The following is an 18897-nucleotide window of genomic DNA, read 5'->3' as shown; positions in this document are numbered from 1 at the left end:
AGGAATGCGGAAGGGAAGGACACAGGGAAAAATCATGGAAAATCAGAGAGAAAGAGGATGCCTGTTAGAATAACTAGTTGATGCTATGGTTGCTATGACGATAGCTATCGATTCCTTCGTCCCACCATTCCTCCATCCTCCTTCACTTCTCTTATCTTTTTTGCTCTTATCTTTGTTCCTATTTTTTTACCTTGTTTTTACGTTCTATTATTCTTCTTTGACATTTTAACTTAACTTGCTTCTTTACTTTGAAATACTTCTTTACTTTTTCGAAATTTTACGACAATTTGTGTATTATTGCATATAAAATAAATTTGATACAAACGTATTTGATGAAACATTTTAGAAATTATAATTTATTAAAATTATAATACATATAACAACATAGATACATGTAGATTATATAAAATTTTAGATAATTTTTTATATACTAAAAGAATCTTTGAGAGAAGAAATATTTTTTAATGCGCAAATATATTTTTAAACATTTGTATTTTGTAAATCTAAAAGTTTTACAAAAAAGTACCATTTCCAATATAAACGTAAAACTTTCGTAACGCGCATTTCAGTTTTGCGACTTGCATCTCTCATTGATCTCGTGCGTAATTCTGTAAAATTGTAATTTTGGGGATCAGAAGATCAATGATGGAAATCCAGAGCTACGCGATCGCTATTCGAATCAATGGTTTCGTGCGCGGAACTACAAGGCAAAACAGCATCGCGGTATATAAAACGGACAGCGTGCGTTCTAATATATCAAACGAGCGCGGCCCCATCGCATCGGTTGAGCGCGATGGTATACCGGACCGTCAAACACCGAAAGCCGAATTCGCGCGATTCGACAGAGATATCGGAGCTCTCCGGGATTATCGGCAAACGTTGTTCCCCAATCTCGGATATATAAATCACGCGCATCGTCCACCCGGTAGAGTGGACACGCATCCCGCCGCTCCATAGTCTCCACACACACCGTTCGATCGTTCTTTTTCTCATTCGTTCGTTCGTTTGAATATCACGCGTCTTCTTTTTTCCATTGTTTTTGCACAACGTCAGCTTCGTCGACGGGACACGTGTTACGAGCGCTTTACAGTTTTACGAGACACCTAGAACGTTTTTCTCGCTCGTCTAATGCCTTTTTTAACCATTCCCAAAGGCGATTGGCATGTTCTGTCGGGAAAAGCTCCCGAATGTCGCCTCTTTTTTATATAGGAATGAGTTTACGCGCGGATTAATAATGAAAAGAAAAATAACTTCGGATTTTCCGGTGTCATTATGTTTTGCGAATTTTTAACGTTGAACACCTTGGTGATTAAAATATAAACTTAAGCATAAACATCCTTTACGCGAAATAATAATGAAAGAAGAAACGAAAAAACGCATCCAAAATAAATAACGAAATATGAATTTCGTTACATCGGTATATAGAAGTTTTTGAAGAGAATGATTTCTGTGATTTTTTTTTGCTTATATATAAAATACTAGGAATATTTTGGGAACTTTTCTTCTGGAGAGAAACATTTTAAAATAATGTTATTATGATAAAACAAGTAAAAGAAGCCACGTTAATAGTGTTGTAAGTACGAGAAATTTACAGTATCTTTGAAAAAGTCAATTTATATTATAAAATTACGAACGCCTTAATTTTAATTAAATTTCTCATCAAACTTCCTAAGCAGAGATCAAGACCAATTTATCGCTAAGCGGAAAGTATAACATGACGGCGGTAGCCTCGCGTAATTTTCCAACGTTCGCTTTATGGAAACGACGTATAAAACACGCCAAAGTATTTTTTCTTTGTCAAATAAATCAACGCTCGGAGCGAGAAAGAGCTGTCGCGTATGGCGGAGAGTGGCAGTTTTGCGAAAATTGCGCTCTCGAGCGCTCGAACGCTCGTGGGAGCTAGGCTGCGACGCGCGACGTGGCGCGAGAGACCAGAAAAAAAGATCACGTTGCAAATTTCCATGTGAATGCCCGTAAAAAATTCCTCCCGGTATTAAAAGCGCATGAAAAAAGACGGTGCGCGCATTTCCATAAGAGGATAGATCGCCGGTATGTCTTCTGAACCATCAGACGCTTCCCGCGAATAGTGATCCCACTCAGATGGAAATTTGTGTGTACTCGAGATGCTCGATAAGAGTAGCATAAATCACTGCAAGATGAAATCCTTCACTTAGCTAGTTATAAATAAATCGTCGAATTATTGGTTTATCATCCTGACTAAGATATTTAATAATGAAAGTTATACATCCGCTGTGTTCATTTCTTCTCAATTAAATTATCTCTGTAACTTATCGACTTAATTTATTAATATATGTAATATTTACATACCGTAGATATTTATACAAATTATTCAAAAAATTTAACTTGAAGAAAATTTAATTTTCGAATATACTTTCCGATAACAGATATTTCGTGACATTTTCCACATGCTTACGTTTTTCCACACCAGTCGCCTGTGAATAGGCGTGAAATTTCGCCGCTATCGCAGGAATGTGTTTTTCATTGGTATTGTGCTGAAACGTGTTCCATTGATTATTGCACGTATTCAGACTCGCACCTCGCACCGCCAAAGCAAACGCAATGACAGAAATTGATTGACTCATTAATGGCGGCCGAGATATTTCGAATTGGTTCGCGTTTTAATCAGAACCTGCCTGCGATTCGTCGGCGCTACATTCCTTTTATTATAGATCTTGCTCGCCGTTTATTGATTTATTGAGTTATATTTTGCCCACTGTGCGTCCAGAAAGTGTTAACACTCGGCTCGAACGTAAATTTCGGTCATTCCACATTTCACCCATTATTTTATATGATCGAAAAAATTATGCGAATTAAAATATGATAGACTATTTTTATGGTGACTTTATCATGAAAGTAGATGTTTTCATGCAGGAATATATACCTATTCCTGTACATATATTACAATATACTGTAATAACAAACAAGAATAAGATCGTCCTTAGACAGTAAAATCGATTTTCTTTTAAATTTTTATAGATATATACGAACTATTACATTTTTTATTTTTGTTTATTAATTGAAGAACATTAATTGCCACACGAAGGTATCGAAATCTTACTTGTAGTTTAATTGATTTTTAAATAGATCTTAGAGAGAGAAGTATTTATCGATAGACTATTTTTATAGTAGCTTTATCATGGAAGTAGATGTTTTAATGCAGCTAGAGAACTAGATTTTCAACTTAATATGCATTAAAAGGAACAATGCGACTTAAAATACCGATGTATATTTTTGTTAGCAAAAATGGTTTAAGATATTGGATTATCCGCGTCCATTAACGCTGAAGCGACATCAAGTTTATGTTTGGTCTTCCCTGGAGAGGCGGAAGGAATTTATAAAGAGATTAAAAGGCTGCTTACGTAAGAGAGCGGCCACACCTTGCTGCTATCTGTCTGATGGCGTACTTTCCATAACCCTTTCTCCATTCCTAATAGAATTACACTTACCGCACGCAATTCCAGCGCAATAACAATTAGATCGAGTTACATTCTTTCTTCTTCGCGCATCTTTTTCAAACGTAAAATTTTCTTGGTAAATTTGAAAAAAAAAAACGTATATAAGCTTACGTATAAAGCTTTGCTATTAAAACATATTGCTTATACACATTAAACAGATCTAATTATATATATTATAGATATATAGATACGAAAGTGCATTCATGTAATTTGTTGTAATTATTACCTTAATTATGTGTAAAAACACATAATTATGAATAACGATGTATTGTACAATGTATTGATAAAAATTGTCATGAAAAATTAATTTATTTTTCGAAGGATTTTACACACAAAATTTGATTATTTATTTACATTACATACCTTTCGCGTGTTCCTTTTTCACGGAATTTTGCGGTATTCTCTACGAAATTCTGTATGAAGCAAGATACCACCTAGGCACCTGTGCAAGTTTCAAAATTACGCAAGCGCGCAAATGAGTATGTGTGCAGCGAATATAACATTTCGACAGAAACGCTAATTGGCACAGAAACTGTCGATTTGCAGTTGCTTCTAAGCAGAAAGTAACTAGGGCGTGACGTTACGTCACGAGTGGATTGAAAGTAATTTTTGCGATTTAGCGAATAATCAACTAATGGATTTAGAATGGATAAATGCACATTCTTTTAAGGTTTTTTCTCTTCTTTACTATCTTTTGTGAAACGAGGCAAAGAAGCGCAAATAGGAAGTAATACGTAGATGAGATTGCATCGACAATAAAAATAACAAAAATAATAGATATCGAGAGTAGAGATAAGAAAATGGTGAGATTAAAAAACGTTTTCAAAAGTTGATCGGAGCAAGTTATAAATTCCATTGCGAAACACTTCACGGTACAAAAGATATTCGGTATTCCTTATTAAAATTTTATGGGAGAGATTAGAGTCAATGAGTTTTTAACGATAATGTCGCCAAGTATTAGCCATTCAGCGAAGCATTATTTAATCGATAACCGTATGATGAAAATATGGATAGGATAAGAATGGATAAGAAATAATGATGAAGTTTTCTTAATCTTTTTACAGTTGCGATATTGATTTCTGCGCAAAGTATTTTTAATCAGTGTACTTTTGAGATATTAGATAGTCTGCTGTATCAAGTAATCAATCCTTTGTATTTCCGTAACGCAATATATAACAATATAGTCTTTATAGATCTTTATAAATCTTGAAACTTTTTAAATTTTCATATGTAAATGTTTAGATTTCTCGACTTACTTTACAGTGACTGTTTTGGATTTTAATAGATTGTGATGTATATACTGCGTCGCGTCATCGATTTGACAACTATATTTGCGTTTCTCGGAAAGTGCTACGGGAGTAAAATCGCATTCTGCATCAGCACGGCAGAATGATGTATGAGACGCTTATTTTGGAAGCAACGTATATAAGTTCGGTTTCTGAAGCATTAAGAATTTCTATGAGGGACTGGATATAAACCAGATACGATATCGATCTGGGGGGTTATTTTCCAAATTAGACGTGTATATTACTTTCAAACAGGATTTCAATCTTATAATTCAGTTTGTTTTTTATTTAATTTGCATCCACTCTTCCATCGCGCGCGTCCCGGCCGAATAACAAATATTTAATTTTAACTGTGACAAAGTTTAATTTATAATTTAGCGGTATATTTGAATCTAAATACGTTCATGATATACTCAAACATCAAATTACTTCTAAACATTCTCTCTCCAGTTTAGATTGATCATATCTTCTCGAACGTCTCCATTTCCTTTGCTGTTACCATTTGCTAAGTTATCCTTAGGGCTTACAGCTCAAAAGCATCCTTTGTAGCTGTAAACATCGTTAACGAGGCAGGATCGTTAGGGTGACTCGCGATTGCTCGATTAACTTGTAACTGCGATAATCAAATCGCGCGCTATCAAGGCGGCGATGTAACGTAATGACGACGATAACGCAATTACTGCGTCCTCCGGCGAAACGCCGCGCCGCGCGCCGTGCTGGCGAACGGGAAGGACTACCAGAAGTTACGCTGCAGGGGCAATTGACGTAACGAAACTATAACTAAGCTACCGGGATAATGGTAGGAAGTCCTCTTTATAGTCGCTGATAAGTCGCTAAATTACCAGCATGGCGTTACTCTACGGCGGGTACTTACCGTGCGCGCGGTGTACTTAAGAATAATGCGCGCGCGAATTCTGCTGTGCTCTCCTTTTTATCTCCTTTCCTTCCCGAGGAATTTTCTTAGAGTCTGGTACGAATTATATTGCACTTGATTCCACATTCGAGCAATAATAATCTAATATGCAGGATGACAATCGGGAAGTTGCTGAAATTAAACATCTGTTATTTTATAATGAGTAGACAGAACGAAGTGGAGTTAAGCACTGCGTCGCAGAAGAAACCCGTCATTTTTATTAGCGCACATCAGTGCAAGAAGAATGTGTAGGTATTTCTTTTACAGCATAGCATCTACCTAAGTCATTTCATGTCCACTCATTACAAAATAACGGTTTTCCCCAACGGGTTTTCTGTCGCTATCGCGTATAATGATAGATATAACCGCAATTTGATTACAATAATTGAAATTCCTTTTAAATTATTATTTAACATAATTAATAACTGGAATAATATTACAAAAAAATGATTGGATTTACTGTGAATATTTATACAAGACATATGTTTATATGTATATGTCAAATATGTATTGCATATCAAAGTTATACATATTATCACGATTATTATTAATTATTTAGGAACTCTCTTTTGTATTTTTAGATCGTAAATTTAAAAATTCCTCGTATTTTTAGCAGAGAATGTTTAGAGGAAAATTTATCGGATTATTTTTTGACAATTTATCAAAATCAATTGTATTCATAGTCACGATAAAATTTATTTGCTGAATATCACTCGACGCGTATCGAAATTTAAGCGAGACTTTTTCAATCAAATTTCAAATTTTACTCTTTGGGACGGAAAAAGAATTGAAGCGTACACCTTTGACGATATTGCAGACCTTGACCGCCGTCATCCTTGGTGAATGCTGGCAAACGTTCCCGTATGTTATCCCGCTTTCTCTTTCTCTCTTTTTCTCTCTCTTTCTGTCAGCAAAATCGGGCATCGTTCTGGCAAATCGGGCAACGCGTATCGTTCTGGCGCAACTCTGGTGCTGCTGCATTGCGACGTGCGATGCATGTCGGATTGCAGCCACACTCGGCTTCAACAGAATCGAGAATCCAGGATGGAGGAACAAGCAACCGCGTGTACAATGCCAAGGGTTGCTTTATCCTAGGCTTCCTCCGGGTTTAAACTTGAATGGATATCTTCGGACACAAACGGAGCCTTGCCTTGAGCAGTCGTGTTTCTCCCTGTCTCTCATTATACATCCCTGTTTCCGCGATATCAATCATTGATTAACCATTATCGACGTTCAGACGTTTACATAATCAAGAAATTATTATTATTATTCGTCTGTCTGATTAATTGTCCATACATTCTTTTATGAACGCAAGGTTTTACGTTTCTTGCGGAATTTATGTAATGTAAATTCTGTCATATTGACGATTTATACGTTTCTTATTCTTATATAATGATTATCTCTTTCTCTCTCTTTATTTCTTTTTCTCTCTCTCCCTCTCTTTCTCTCTCTCTCTCTCTCTCTCTCTCTCTCTCTCTGTTTCTCTCTCCTCATTGCTTCGCAAAATGTATGTTTGTATGCATGTACCTGCGCACATGATGCACCACGAGGAGTGAATACGATAATACCTCGGACCAGGACTCTACCGCAGGAACATGATGTCCTCTTTAAACGTACCGCCCACGCGACGTAATTCATGCAATGATGGCGCGGTCGATATACATTCACAATGTGAGATAATTCGACAGTGAACTCCGAGTTACGTATATGAAAACGTAAGCCTTATACCCTTAATAACCCTTAATATACCTTAATATACAAAAACCCTTAATAACCTATTCAAATTATGCGTAAATGTGCGTGTTGAGTATTTTTTGCTGGATATTTGCTCGGTCCATCGAAGTGTTTTCGTACCCTACGGCTCAGTTTACTTGACGAGTCATTATTTGTTTTCGCTTTATATGCGAAATGAAGAGAAATAGAAATAAAGAAAAATTGTCGACAGAGTCATTAGGAGAGAATGAAATATACCTATAGAACATCTCCCCAGGCAATTTGCCATCTCTTACTTGCACGAAACCTTAAATCTATTTATAGCTTTAATTTTCTTTAGGCAGGTGAAATATTTAAATAGAGTTTAGAAAATATTTTCTATTATATGAACCGAAAGTTTATCTGCTATTTTGAATAAACATTATTGACTTCAGAGACTTTATTTCGTGGAATTATTGAATAAAATTCGCCGTAAATTTATCCGCGTGACGAACAGACGAGTAGTAATGTCACGGAAATATAAAAATGAGATATATGGATCGTCTGAAAAGTGCCGTGACCGTATGCTGACAAATAATGCTCTACCTATCTTTAGTGAAAAATTATGCTCGCGCGGTCTCACGTAAATTTCCGCGCGACGAACTTTACGGTCGAAGGGATTGAAATATATCGCGGCTGATCCTGCGACATGCATCCCACGGGATGTGTATCCCGCGCAGGACGGTCGCGTCGTCACGCCAGTTTTACCGCTCTCCGCGTTTGCATGCAAATATAGAGGGGCCCGCGCGAATCGCGCGCGGAATGCAAAGCGGCGATTACACGCGCGCGCGCGTGCTAATTCGCGGCCGATCGTTTCGTCACGAACGAATCCAGCTGTCGCGTTTAACGACCTCCCGTTTCGCCGTTCGCCGTTGACGGTATTTGCGACAATGCAGCTCTGCAGCATTGGCGCAGAATACAATTACCAACGGCGCCGCGCGTTCTTCGTAACGGTGTCACGCGGGAGGGACTTCATTGCGCGGAAGTGCGTAAACGCGCGCGTGGACGCGTTTATAATTGAGTAAAAAAACGACCGTATACGAGAAAAAAAAAGATAGAAGTAGCGTCAAACTCAAACGGTAGAGAAATACGCGCGGAAGGTGCGGTTTCGGTCTAATAAAGATGGCACGGGCGCTCCATTTATCGTGTTACTCGCACGTTTTATCTACATCTCACTCGCGTCACACGTGGTGATCGCGCGTTGTCGAGTTGATCATAGTCTCTTCAATTTTTTTTATGCCAACTGTTCCGATACAGGCCATGATATTGTCACGAGGCATTAAAGGTGCGATTTTATTGACGCTAGAAACCAGCGGCAGCGTCAAGAAAATGTATAGTGGGAAAAGAAGTTTCGTTGAATTTTGCGGTACGCTAAAAAGTTGAGACGGTCTGAACTTCTTCCCCCACTACATTTTCTTGACGCTGCCGCTGGTTTCTAGCGTCAATGAAATCGCACCTTAATCCAGGATTATGTAATTCCCCGCGTTATCACCGCGGTCGATTTTTATCTCTATTCTTCGAAAATATGTTTACTAAGCTGCGGCCATTTCTGTATTTCAGCACAATCAAATGCAACTTGTATAAAAATTAATTGCTATTTTTTTTGCTAATTAATTGCCCTATTTCCGACTTCTTGTTCCTGCCAATTCGCTAAAAACATGGCTGTGCTACCTTTAGACTAAAGTTAACACAGCCATATAAAGAAAAAAATTAGGAATAGGTACAATACAAAATTCCGTATATAGTTAGATGATAGAATAGTGATAATGAATTATCGATGAAATTCGTACACTTTGTGATTTATATCGTGCATATGTTATATACGCGATATAGAAGAGACGTAGAGTCAAAATGAAAAATTTATCCTCTCTCTCTCTCTCTCTCTCTCACTCGCTCTCTCTGCCCGATAGGGTAGACCGGAGCACGTTGTCACATGGCAAGCGACCTGTCGTTATTTATTGTTATGTAACAACTGTAGAGTAACAATCACACAAAATTCGATACTGTCCAATTGAAGCTGAGGGTTTACTCGAAATTTTGGCATATTAAAGTACTCTTAAATATTGAATGTAAAAAATACAAAAAATATTGAACCAAATGTGTGACAACGTGCTGCGGTCTACCCTATATATATAAGTATATATATATATATACTTAATATTATACAGTATTTTTAAATTAATTTAAATATAAAGCGTTATAATATAATTTGTCTTTAAAATTGCTCGTACAGAATCAGAGTTCCGACTCGTGTTTCCCTTAATTACATGCATTATCTCCAGCAAAAATTGTGTGCACCATCTTCAGCAAAATATATCAAGCAGTTTCGAAATTCGCATCTTTCTTAATTATCATGTGTTATCTCTAACAAAAACTGACACACCATTTTTACATCAGATGTATGAATTATTCAGGAAATTTACATCAAATATGCGGTTAGCTTTGGAATATTGTTCTCCGACTGCTACACCCTGCCACAACCTGACATGACCCTACGGGATGCGTCGTGACGTGACTGAAAACAGAAAGAAAGGAGCGCGTTATGAGGAAGGGTCCCCTCAAGTCGATAGAAGGCGGGAGGCACGTAATTTTGGGGTGAACGTAATTTTGGGGAAGTTGTAACGAGTTATATAAATGTTATCTATAGTAACCCCAACGCCACGAGATAATGGAGGATCGGCGGTAATACTTCCGGGATGGGGCGAATGACTCGTCATATCATGACCGTTCTCGGAGGCTTATTTGTTTTGTCACCCGAGTGACAAAGATAAATGCACGTGGCAGGAGAGGGCTATTATTTGTGTTTGTTTCTCTCTTTCTCTTCCCGCGGTCTCGCACATTTTGCGGTGAAACGGATTGGCGACGTCGTCGAGAGGTTTTTGCCCGCCGCGATAGAGAGGCGCGTTTCACGAAGGAAATGAAATACCGCGACGGCGGAAAATGCGTATTTTATCGAAACGGGTCGGCCGCGACGCGACAAACCGATGATCCTCCGTACACAGAGTGCGTTTCACACTTCCTTCACCGGGTCTGTCCAATATTGAAGCTGAAGAGGAGCCGGATAAAAATACAGAATGTATATAGATTACACAATGCTCGTAACACTATGTAATATCAGATATACGGAGTCTCGATGCAGCGATGCTTTGGTGCTATCGCGCGGTGACCAATGACGATCCAGCGTGGTGATAAATCCCAAGTAGCTGGCGCATAAAATTTACGATCTGTCTTTTACGTTCGCTCATGCCTGGTGCACTTTTGTATTCTTACAGAATTCAGCTGTGCGCATATCGTCGATCTTTGAGTCTTCATACGGCCGTAAATAAATAAGGTACGACGCAGGTCGGGTGCATACAAAAGTAGCTGCGCTCACGCCTTTTTTTATGCATCTCGAAAAGTAATAGAGCCGCCGGTTGCTAGCTAGGTCTAAGCAGTCAGATATTTCGACGGTTACGGTTAATCAGAAGCGGTTATGTATTTTTGAAATATCGTTTAAAATTGAATTGAAATGGAGCTTATGGTATTTCTAACAATAAGATCAGAAAAATGAAAGGGAATCATAGAATGGTGATAGTGAAATTATCTAATACTGCAACGTCAAAGATATATTTTCTTGATACATTTTATTGTACATATCGAAATTATCGATCGCTTTTTTATCATGCGCCGCGCGTGCAATCATGAACTCTTCTTGCGAGAGAGAAAGATAGAAATGCGACACGAGGGACTTTCTTGCGCATCGACTCAGTCTGCGAGAACTACGGAAATCCTGATGACTGCCAAGCGAGAAAATCCGATAGTTCGGGAAAAGTGGAAAAGCCGCGGTTTTTCGCCCTCGAATGATGTTTTCCATTCCGGGTGATGGAGCACCGTGTCGCATTTCACGCCTACCCTCGGGAAAAGGGTATCGCCGCTGTGACGAGGTAAAAGCATTGTTATACATATAGGAATGGGTCGATCGGGATTTTTAATCTCAGCCATCATCGATATCACGGCAATTTATTAGAAACCGGTTCGATATGAAATGATTTTAATGCTTTTACCAATATTGAATTGGATGTCGCGATCTTCTTGCGACGTGGAAAAAAAATTTCAAAACTAAATATTTACATAACATCATAATGTAGTTTAAAAAAACCTATAAATATTATAATAATATTGATAATTGTGTTCAATTAAATATCTGTAGATAATACATATAAAATGAAGATTCTATTAAAATAAAATCCGATTGGAGTTAGAACGAGATATTGTCATAGGGAAAAATTTTTTTCCTCTCATCATTTAAAAAAAAAATTATTTTTCCACGAGAGATATTGTCAATATTGTCAAATACGTTTATTACTTAACACTGTACCTATATAATATTGATTGGTGGCGTTGATTAATGAAGATCAACCGGCAGAATAGATTTTATATATCAAAATATATCCCTGACATAATTTTTCTCTTCGTGATATCCCAGTGCCGGTCGCATTTTTTTCTAATCATATGAGATCATATCTTATCCTTCCTCATATCAGTGTCACCATAATATCCCGTCGTTTGTTTTCAAAGAGAAATCAGGGCGCGCTATATCGTACGCTAGAGTGGAGCCGGACGATAACGCGCGGGTAGCTAGTAACAACAAGAGAGGACGAGGGGAGAGGGAGAGAAGAGCGATAGAGAGAGAGAGAGAGGAAGAGGGAATTACGGGAGGGATTGGAATTACGACTGCATATTAAACATAAGCGCGCATGGTATGAATAGACGGCGAGAGCACGACCTACCTTAGCATTGTTGAACGTCGAAGCACGCGAAAGACAAGAAGGAGAGGACGGAAGCAATATTCCAGTCTTCTTCTTAGCACGGAATACATGAATATTTGGTCTTTCGTGTACGTTAATATACGAGGAAAAGAATAAAAAAGAGCTTTACGATAAAGAACGAATCGTGGATGCATTATAAGTGAAATACGTATGTCTGAAAAAATAATAAATATACGCTATACGATAATACGAACCGGTATCGATTAGCTAATAATGATAGCAAGCAATGAATGGTATTAAAATTATTATATTGCAAATTATTTTATATTGCAAATTATAATTTTTCAATAAATCATATACATAAATATATGGTAAAAGTATATTTACATTTTATTAATCCACTTGCGTTTTGTTTAAAAAATATTTAATTTGGAGTATAATTACACAAAGATAATTAAAAATAATATATGAATACATAATTGTAATTTTTATTTGATTCTGATTTTACAGAATATGAAATGGAAGAGCATAAAGAATATAAAATAGAAATAAAGCTTAATTATCGGATCGTTAGCTTTTTACTTTGTATAATTGCTTTTAAGAGGATACTGGAGTCGTCTGATTTAACGTTCGACCGATCGAATGGATTCTAGCATCTGTTCCGTTGAAGATAAAATAGGAAGAAGTGGTACACGCAAAAGTTGAATGATATAATAATAATCTATTTTTCTATTAATTTTTTATAAAAGCAACGATGCATCGGAAAAGTGCAACCTTTTTCTTTAATGGATTCTCATTTTTTTGCACAAATGCATGAGGATATTCTCATGCGTAAAAGTTGGGTAAGGTGCTCGAAAAAGTAATATTTTACAAAATGTTTTATATTTTAAAATAAAATATTTTGTAAACTATTTTAGAACCGTACCTTAATACTTTTATGCACAGAATAATTAATTAAATGAATTGATGTAAAAAAAAACAGTTGCTTAATTTTTTAAAGGTAACTATTTTCTTTACACCAGTTAATTGATCTTATTATTCTGTTTTACAAAAGTATTAATGTATGGTTATCAAAAAATGAATAGTTTACGAAATATTTTATATTTCATGTAAAAATATATCAGAATAAAGTATAAAATATTTTGTAAAGCATTTCTCTTTTTTTCCAAGCACGTTACTACGCGTCAATATAGCGCGCGTCAATTTGCATAATTCTTTTTTGTTCCACTTTCCATATTTGCAATTGCAATAGTTTAAGGTAACGAATTCTGCTTTGACGAGAATCGCACGATCGAATCTGCATGTATTCGCGCAGAAACGTATGCGTGTTTATTCGTGTAGTCTGGCAAATTTGTCTGTTAATTAATCAAAAGATTAATCAAACTAGGCTATCGAGTACACGCGGTACGAGCCAGGGATCTGAAATCGCAGTCGTATTAATGATGGCCGATAATCACTTTTTAATAGGCAAGTCACTGTAATAAAGATTGCGCCGAAACAATCGAGTGAGTTGCCGTCGCAAGTCGATAAGTCTGCCAACTCGTTAAACACGACTATTCAGAAGCTTCCCGGCACATAAACTCGGATTAGTTTCGGTTCGCGCAGTGTAGAGTAACTGGTGTAGTTTGATTCAATGAAGTTCCGATAATGTACTGATTTTCCCGACAACGTATCGGATGCGTCTTGCTAATGTTATTACCACTGCCCGCGCCTGTTTGTATAAACGAACATCTCAGCTCAGATATATTAATATTGCGTTAAAGAAACACAATTTTCTAAATTATTAAAAACAATGGCAAGCATTTCTTTTTTGTTAAAAATAAATTTTTTATTTTTCTCTTTTTTTTAATTTTTTAAAATATTATGTTAGGTTTAGTAAATTCTACATTACTTTTATAATAAAGGGCTATTTTTATAAATTAAAAATATGTTAACTTTTTCACAATTACTTTCACAGATACCAAAGAACTAGGTTATATAATGAAATTGTCGCAAAATTAGTGATGTTATCAAAAATTGACAATATAATTATAACACTCTTGTTTGTTTTTAGTATTCTCGCATACAGCGTTTTTAATTTACCGTATCTTCAGGAACTTGCTTTTTATTTGTCGAGCACGGGTCGTAACTTTCGGAAGGTATACGATACCGCCAGTATTATTACATTTTTCCAGGCTGCCTTGCGATAAATTACAGTTTACGGTGTTAATTTGGCTCTATACGTGATATTAGCTAGGAACTTCAAGGCGAGTTCAAGCGAAAGATCTCGTGAAAAATTCGCATCTCTACATATCACGCTCAAATTATTTTTCTTTATTTACAATAAGAGGAACGTACATCAATTTTTTATGTGAAAAAATATTTTTTTTATAGAAAATAATTGAGCAATAAAATGTTTTTTGCACATTTTAATTATGATGTAATTAAATCTGAATTTAATTGTAAATGTGCAAAAAATATTTTATTAGCAAGTTCTGCGCACCTTTTTTTATAGAAATTTTAAACATGTTTCGCATGTTTCAAATATCATATCGTTTATATCATGGAAATATATATTCTCTCTTTCCAGCGAATTAAAATTGGGAATAATCGCTTAAAGAACAAATCAATGGCATGTTAATAAATTACATAATGTTTATATTTAATCAGTGAGCCAGAGTATCGAAATAAATTTTAATGCTAAATATATATTCTATACGCAATTAGAGATGAAGTAATTAACGGTACAATTAAATTATATACGATCAACTTTATAATTTATTTATATAAAGGTTTTATATAAATTGGAAATTGATAGTGATTAATTGTTAGAGTAGATTAATTTATTAATTAATAAAACAGATCCTTTAGAGCAAGAAATTTTCTGTTGTCCACAGATATTATCATCTTCGTCCCGGGGGACGGTCGCGAGGGTCCGCGAGGGTGATGCTCCTGGTGAGCGGAAGTGAAGAGCCCCAGGCGGCTTTTCTCCCTTCGTGCTCATCGAGGGTGGAGAAGAAGAAGGACTGCAGCGGGGTCGGTCCCTGGCCTGCGGGCAGCAGCTGTAGCTGAAACTGGAAGCGGCCAGCGGGGAGGAGTGCCTCGTGGTGCACGGCGGTGCTCCTCTAACGGCGGCTAGAAGGGAGTTATGGTGTCTCGCGCATGCAATGCCTGTGGCCGCCGCAGCCGTGGCACTGTGGCATCGTGCCCATCTCAAGGCGCTCGCCTGCATCGTCCTCGCTCTGATCGCCGTTCAGTATCTGCTTAGCGGCGGCGTGCTCGATCGTCGCTCCATCGAGACCATCTTCACGATCAACGCGACCAAGTAAGTGCTACCTATCCCTGTCCATTCGGCTCCATAGATAAGTACTAGTATTGGCAAGTCGCCTCTTTGGAGTATTATTCAATAAATTATGTGATTGACATTACGTTTTGTACCTTCAAACATCAAGCATGGAATTTGCTTGAACATCAGGAGGATTAGTTGAATTTTTCTCTTCTAGACATGGTCTTTAAACAGATATTAAATGTCGAATTTTTAGATGCTGATTTTTTACATAGGACTTACAATTAGATATATAATTTACTTTAAGCTGTTGCTTACGGATTTCATAATTCTACATTTGGAAATATCTCGTGAAACTTCCGCCATTTCCGGAAAATCATTTTCAGTTATTAATCTACTAACTCCGAATTGGCAAGTTAAGTCATTTGAAACGTTTGCTGTGCATATCGAATTTCCAACTTGCTATAGCTCTCGCAATAAATCCGGCGCGCTCTACGTTTTCGACGAAGCGTTAAGTGCCAATTCCCAGCTCCATGCGAGTCTCGCGAGGCGCGCCTTGGAAGTTACTCGGCGTGCGTCCCGAAACTCGCGCGCATTCTGCAGCTTAAATTCCGCGCGAAGTCGTCGTGCATTATCGCGACGACGACACGGGAGATGCAATGCGTCCCCGTAATTCCGCGTTAATCGCCGATGTTGGATTTCCGGCTTAATAATCGGCCGACTCGTCGTTATTCGCCGACGACGCCTCGCTCGCCGTGAGTTAGTTCGCGTTGGCGTATTGTCGCGAATTATTAATAGGGGGTGCGAATCTGCACGAGCAAACGATAGACCGCTGCCTTTCCTTTGCACTGTGCACTGTTGACGTGAATTTTCCTCGGGCGAAGTTTCGCGAGAGATTTCACGGAAGATCCCTCGTCCGTGATAATTGAGCTGCAGCATTCGCAGTCAACTGTACCTACTGTTGCATTGCTAACGATTTTAGACGGATTGTTCCTGAATAATTGTACGGAAAGCTGTTAGCTCAATTCATCTCTGAGCAAATTCTTTTTCTTCATATTCGTGACTTGCAGTATTGGTAAAGTGAAGTTAACGTGTAGTTAAAAGCTATTAAAATATTATTAACGATGAATATGACGGATATAAATAAAACGCTATTAAAATGAATAATTAGTATATGTTATTTATTAAAGTAGAACGATATAATGATATGGACTTTATAAGATGGCAACGTGTATAATTAATTCAATTTAAATTACGTCCATTTAATATCGATTATAAATTTGTTACAACTTCCATTATTGGCCGAAATAATTGCTTCAATTTATCAGTTCTTGTTTTATGTAAGCTATAAAAAGATTAATACACTTAATTTGGTTACACGATCATTAATTTTATGCAGCCGTATAGTTTTATTATCATGTAGCTCTCGCTTGAACAGTATGTACAATTATTAATCATTTTCTCAAAGTATAAAATGTTCAAAATTAAAAGGAAGCATTATAGGAATAATTTATGATTTATAGAAAAGGTAAAGCTTGAAAATTAATTCTTTTTAAGAGGAGCTTTACGTGTGTTGCATTTTTCAGTGCCTCGATAATTATGCAGCGTTTTTCATAATGGGTTGGGAGGATAACGTTTCGAATAAAATTGAATAATGATGTGAAACGAAAATACACGCTTCCAAAGCGGCCAGATAAAAGAGTGGATCGAATGCACTCTCTCGTTATGTTCAACCGGCTTCATTTATCCGCGGCGAAATTTAATCGTTGAATTGTTCACTAATGTAATAATCCCCTGCCGCCCGAATTGTTTAGCCAACCAATAATTGAAGGATGGATGCAAAATGCGAATTATGATTGAATTTTAAAATGTTTTTCATCCGTATACATGATACATTGTTTATTATTATTATTATACAGAGCTAACTGTAATGTGATTTTCAGCGTTACGATGAATACTTTGAGCGTGTGCAGCGAACCGCGTTAAGTAACATTGATGCCAGATACGTGTAACGAACCGCGTAATCACATTCGGCTCGCTGCAAAATTATCCGTGGCCTTCTCCCCTTTCTCTCTTGAAACCACCATTAATAATTCACTGCTATCACCTACGGTCTCAATCGCTCCGATCTCGATAAAGTTACTGAAATGTGTAAACTCGCTACAAAAAACTTATTCTGTCGAAAAAAAAGGATATTATTGAATTTAATCGAAATTACGAGTATTCGAAGGAAAATGATATTTATTTTAAGTTAAAAATATCGTCACTGTTTTATCACCCTTTCTCGAAAATGTTTTTAGCTTTCTTTACAGCAAAATTATTAATCATTAAATTTTAAACTCTTATACGATTGCTCGATACGAGTTTTTTTTTTAATGATATATAAAGCATGAATACATTAATGTTTCCAAGCATGAATTATCATGCTTGGAAACATTGATGTATCCATGCTTTATATAAATCCTTACCTCATACAACATTTTGTATGTCGCACATGTTTCAATAAATGTATAGCTTAGGATCAGTTCTTATCCCTTTGAAGCTCATGACAGATATACAGGAAATCTCATTATCTGGCTATGTAACGAGGCAAAGCGGCTGCTTAACGAGGGTGCCGGTACACGCGCGATTTACGGAGCCTTCGTAATGGGAAATAATTGGTCTCTCGCGACGCCATAGACGGCATCAATCGAATGCGCGCGAAGAAGTTGAAATTCGATAGTGATTTCGTAAACGAAATCTCGCAAAATTTTAAGCTAAATTTCAAAGAAGAAAATTAAAATTTCGGGGAATTTTGGGATTTCTTCAGAGCTAAAGTACAATCTTAATGTCGCAGTGAAAAAGTTTATTTTGTGAATTTTTCTTAATCCCCTACGAATCTCAAGATTTTATAATTACAAAGATATATATTTGTGTCTACGAATTTATTTACAAAAATTATTATTTAAATTAAGAATGACACACGTTTCTCGGCCTGGTATCAAAATATTTATGCTTTCCGAGGAATAATAAATATCCACCCGAAGTTGTTGCCACGAGGAGTTGAAAAATGCCGAGGAATTTCGTGTGACGTCTTCTCGTGACTTCCTTTTGCTGTCGTTTCTAATCTCAGCAATTAGGCGCTTTTGGCGCGCGCTGCAGCGAGCGTAATGAAAGGCGCGTCTTGCTTTCGTACGTGTTGCAGCGACTGGTGCTGTTATTATTACAAAACGGCACGCCAACGAACGTGTGGCGAGAAAATGCGCAGGTGGCTTTAGCTCACGTTCCGCGGGCGTAACGCAACCTTTTAGCAGATCAAGACTGAAGCTGCATGGTTTTCAAAAGGAAAACGCACTTTTTACTCTCTCGCTGCTCTCGCATGATGTTGATGACTTTGTACGGTGTACATCGCGGTGCACCAAGAGAGCGCGGATAGTTTAACATTATTACCTTTATATGTAACTTTAATATTTTACGC

General features: G+C 37.0%; 1 protein-coding gene across 2 annotated transcripts in view; it reads left to right on the top strand.

The window, feature by feature from the left end:
- The window catches only part of LOC112464688 (beta-1,4-N-acetylgalactosaminyltransferase bre-4-like), a 74088-nt gene that overhangs the window by 26106 nt on the left and 29085 nt on the right, over positions 1-18897 (top strand). Inside the window, exons 2-3 of one of the 2 annotated variants that reach the window (XM_025031828.1) lie at positions 10700-10758; positions 15052-15479. In XM_025031828.1, coding sequence (XP_024887596.1) covers positions 15322-15479 — 158 coding nt within the window. In that variant the 5' untranslated portion in view covers positions 10700-10758; positions 15052-15321. The remainder of the gene's footprint in view (positions 1-10699; positions 10759-15051; positions 15480-18897) is intronic. The other variant, XM_025031827.1, reaches the window with a different exon arrangement.

The sequence above is a fragment of the Temnothorax curvispinosus genome, unplaced genomic scaffold (assembly GCF_003070985.1).
Source record: "Temnothorax curvispinosus isolate PA1 unplaced genomic scaffold, ASM307098v1 QBEX01014453.1, whole genome shotgun sequence".
Lineage (NCBI taxonomy): Eukaryota > Metazoa > Arthropoda > Insecta > Hymenoptera > Formicidae > Temnothorax > Temnothorax curvispinosus.
The sequence above is the reverse complement of the archived record's forward strand: the minus strand, read 5'-3'. Positions and strand labels throughout refer to the sequence as shown.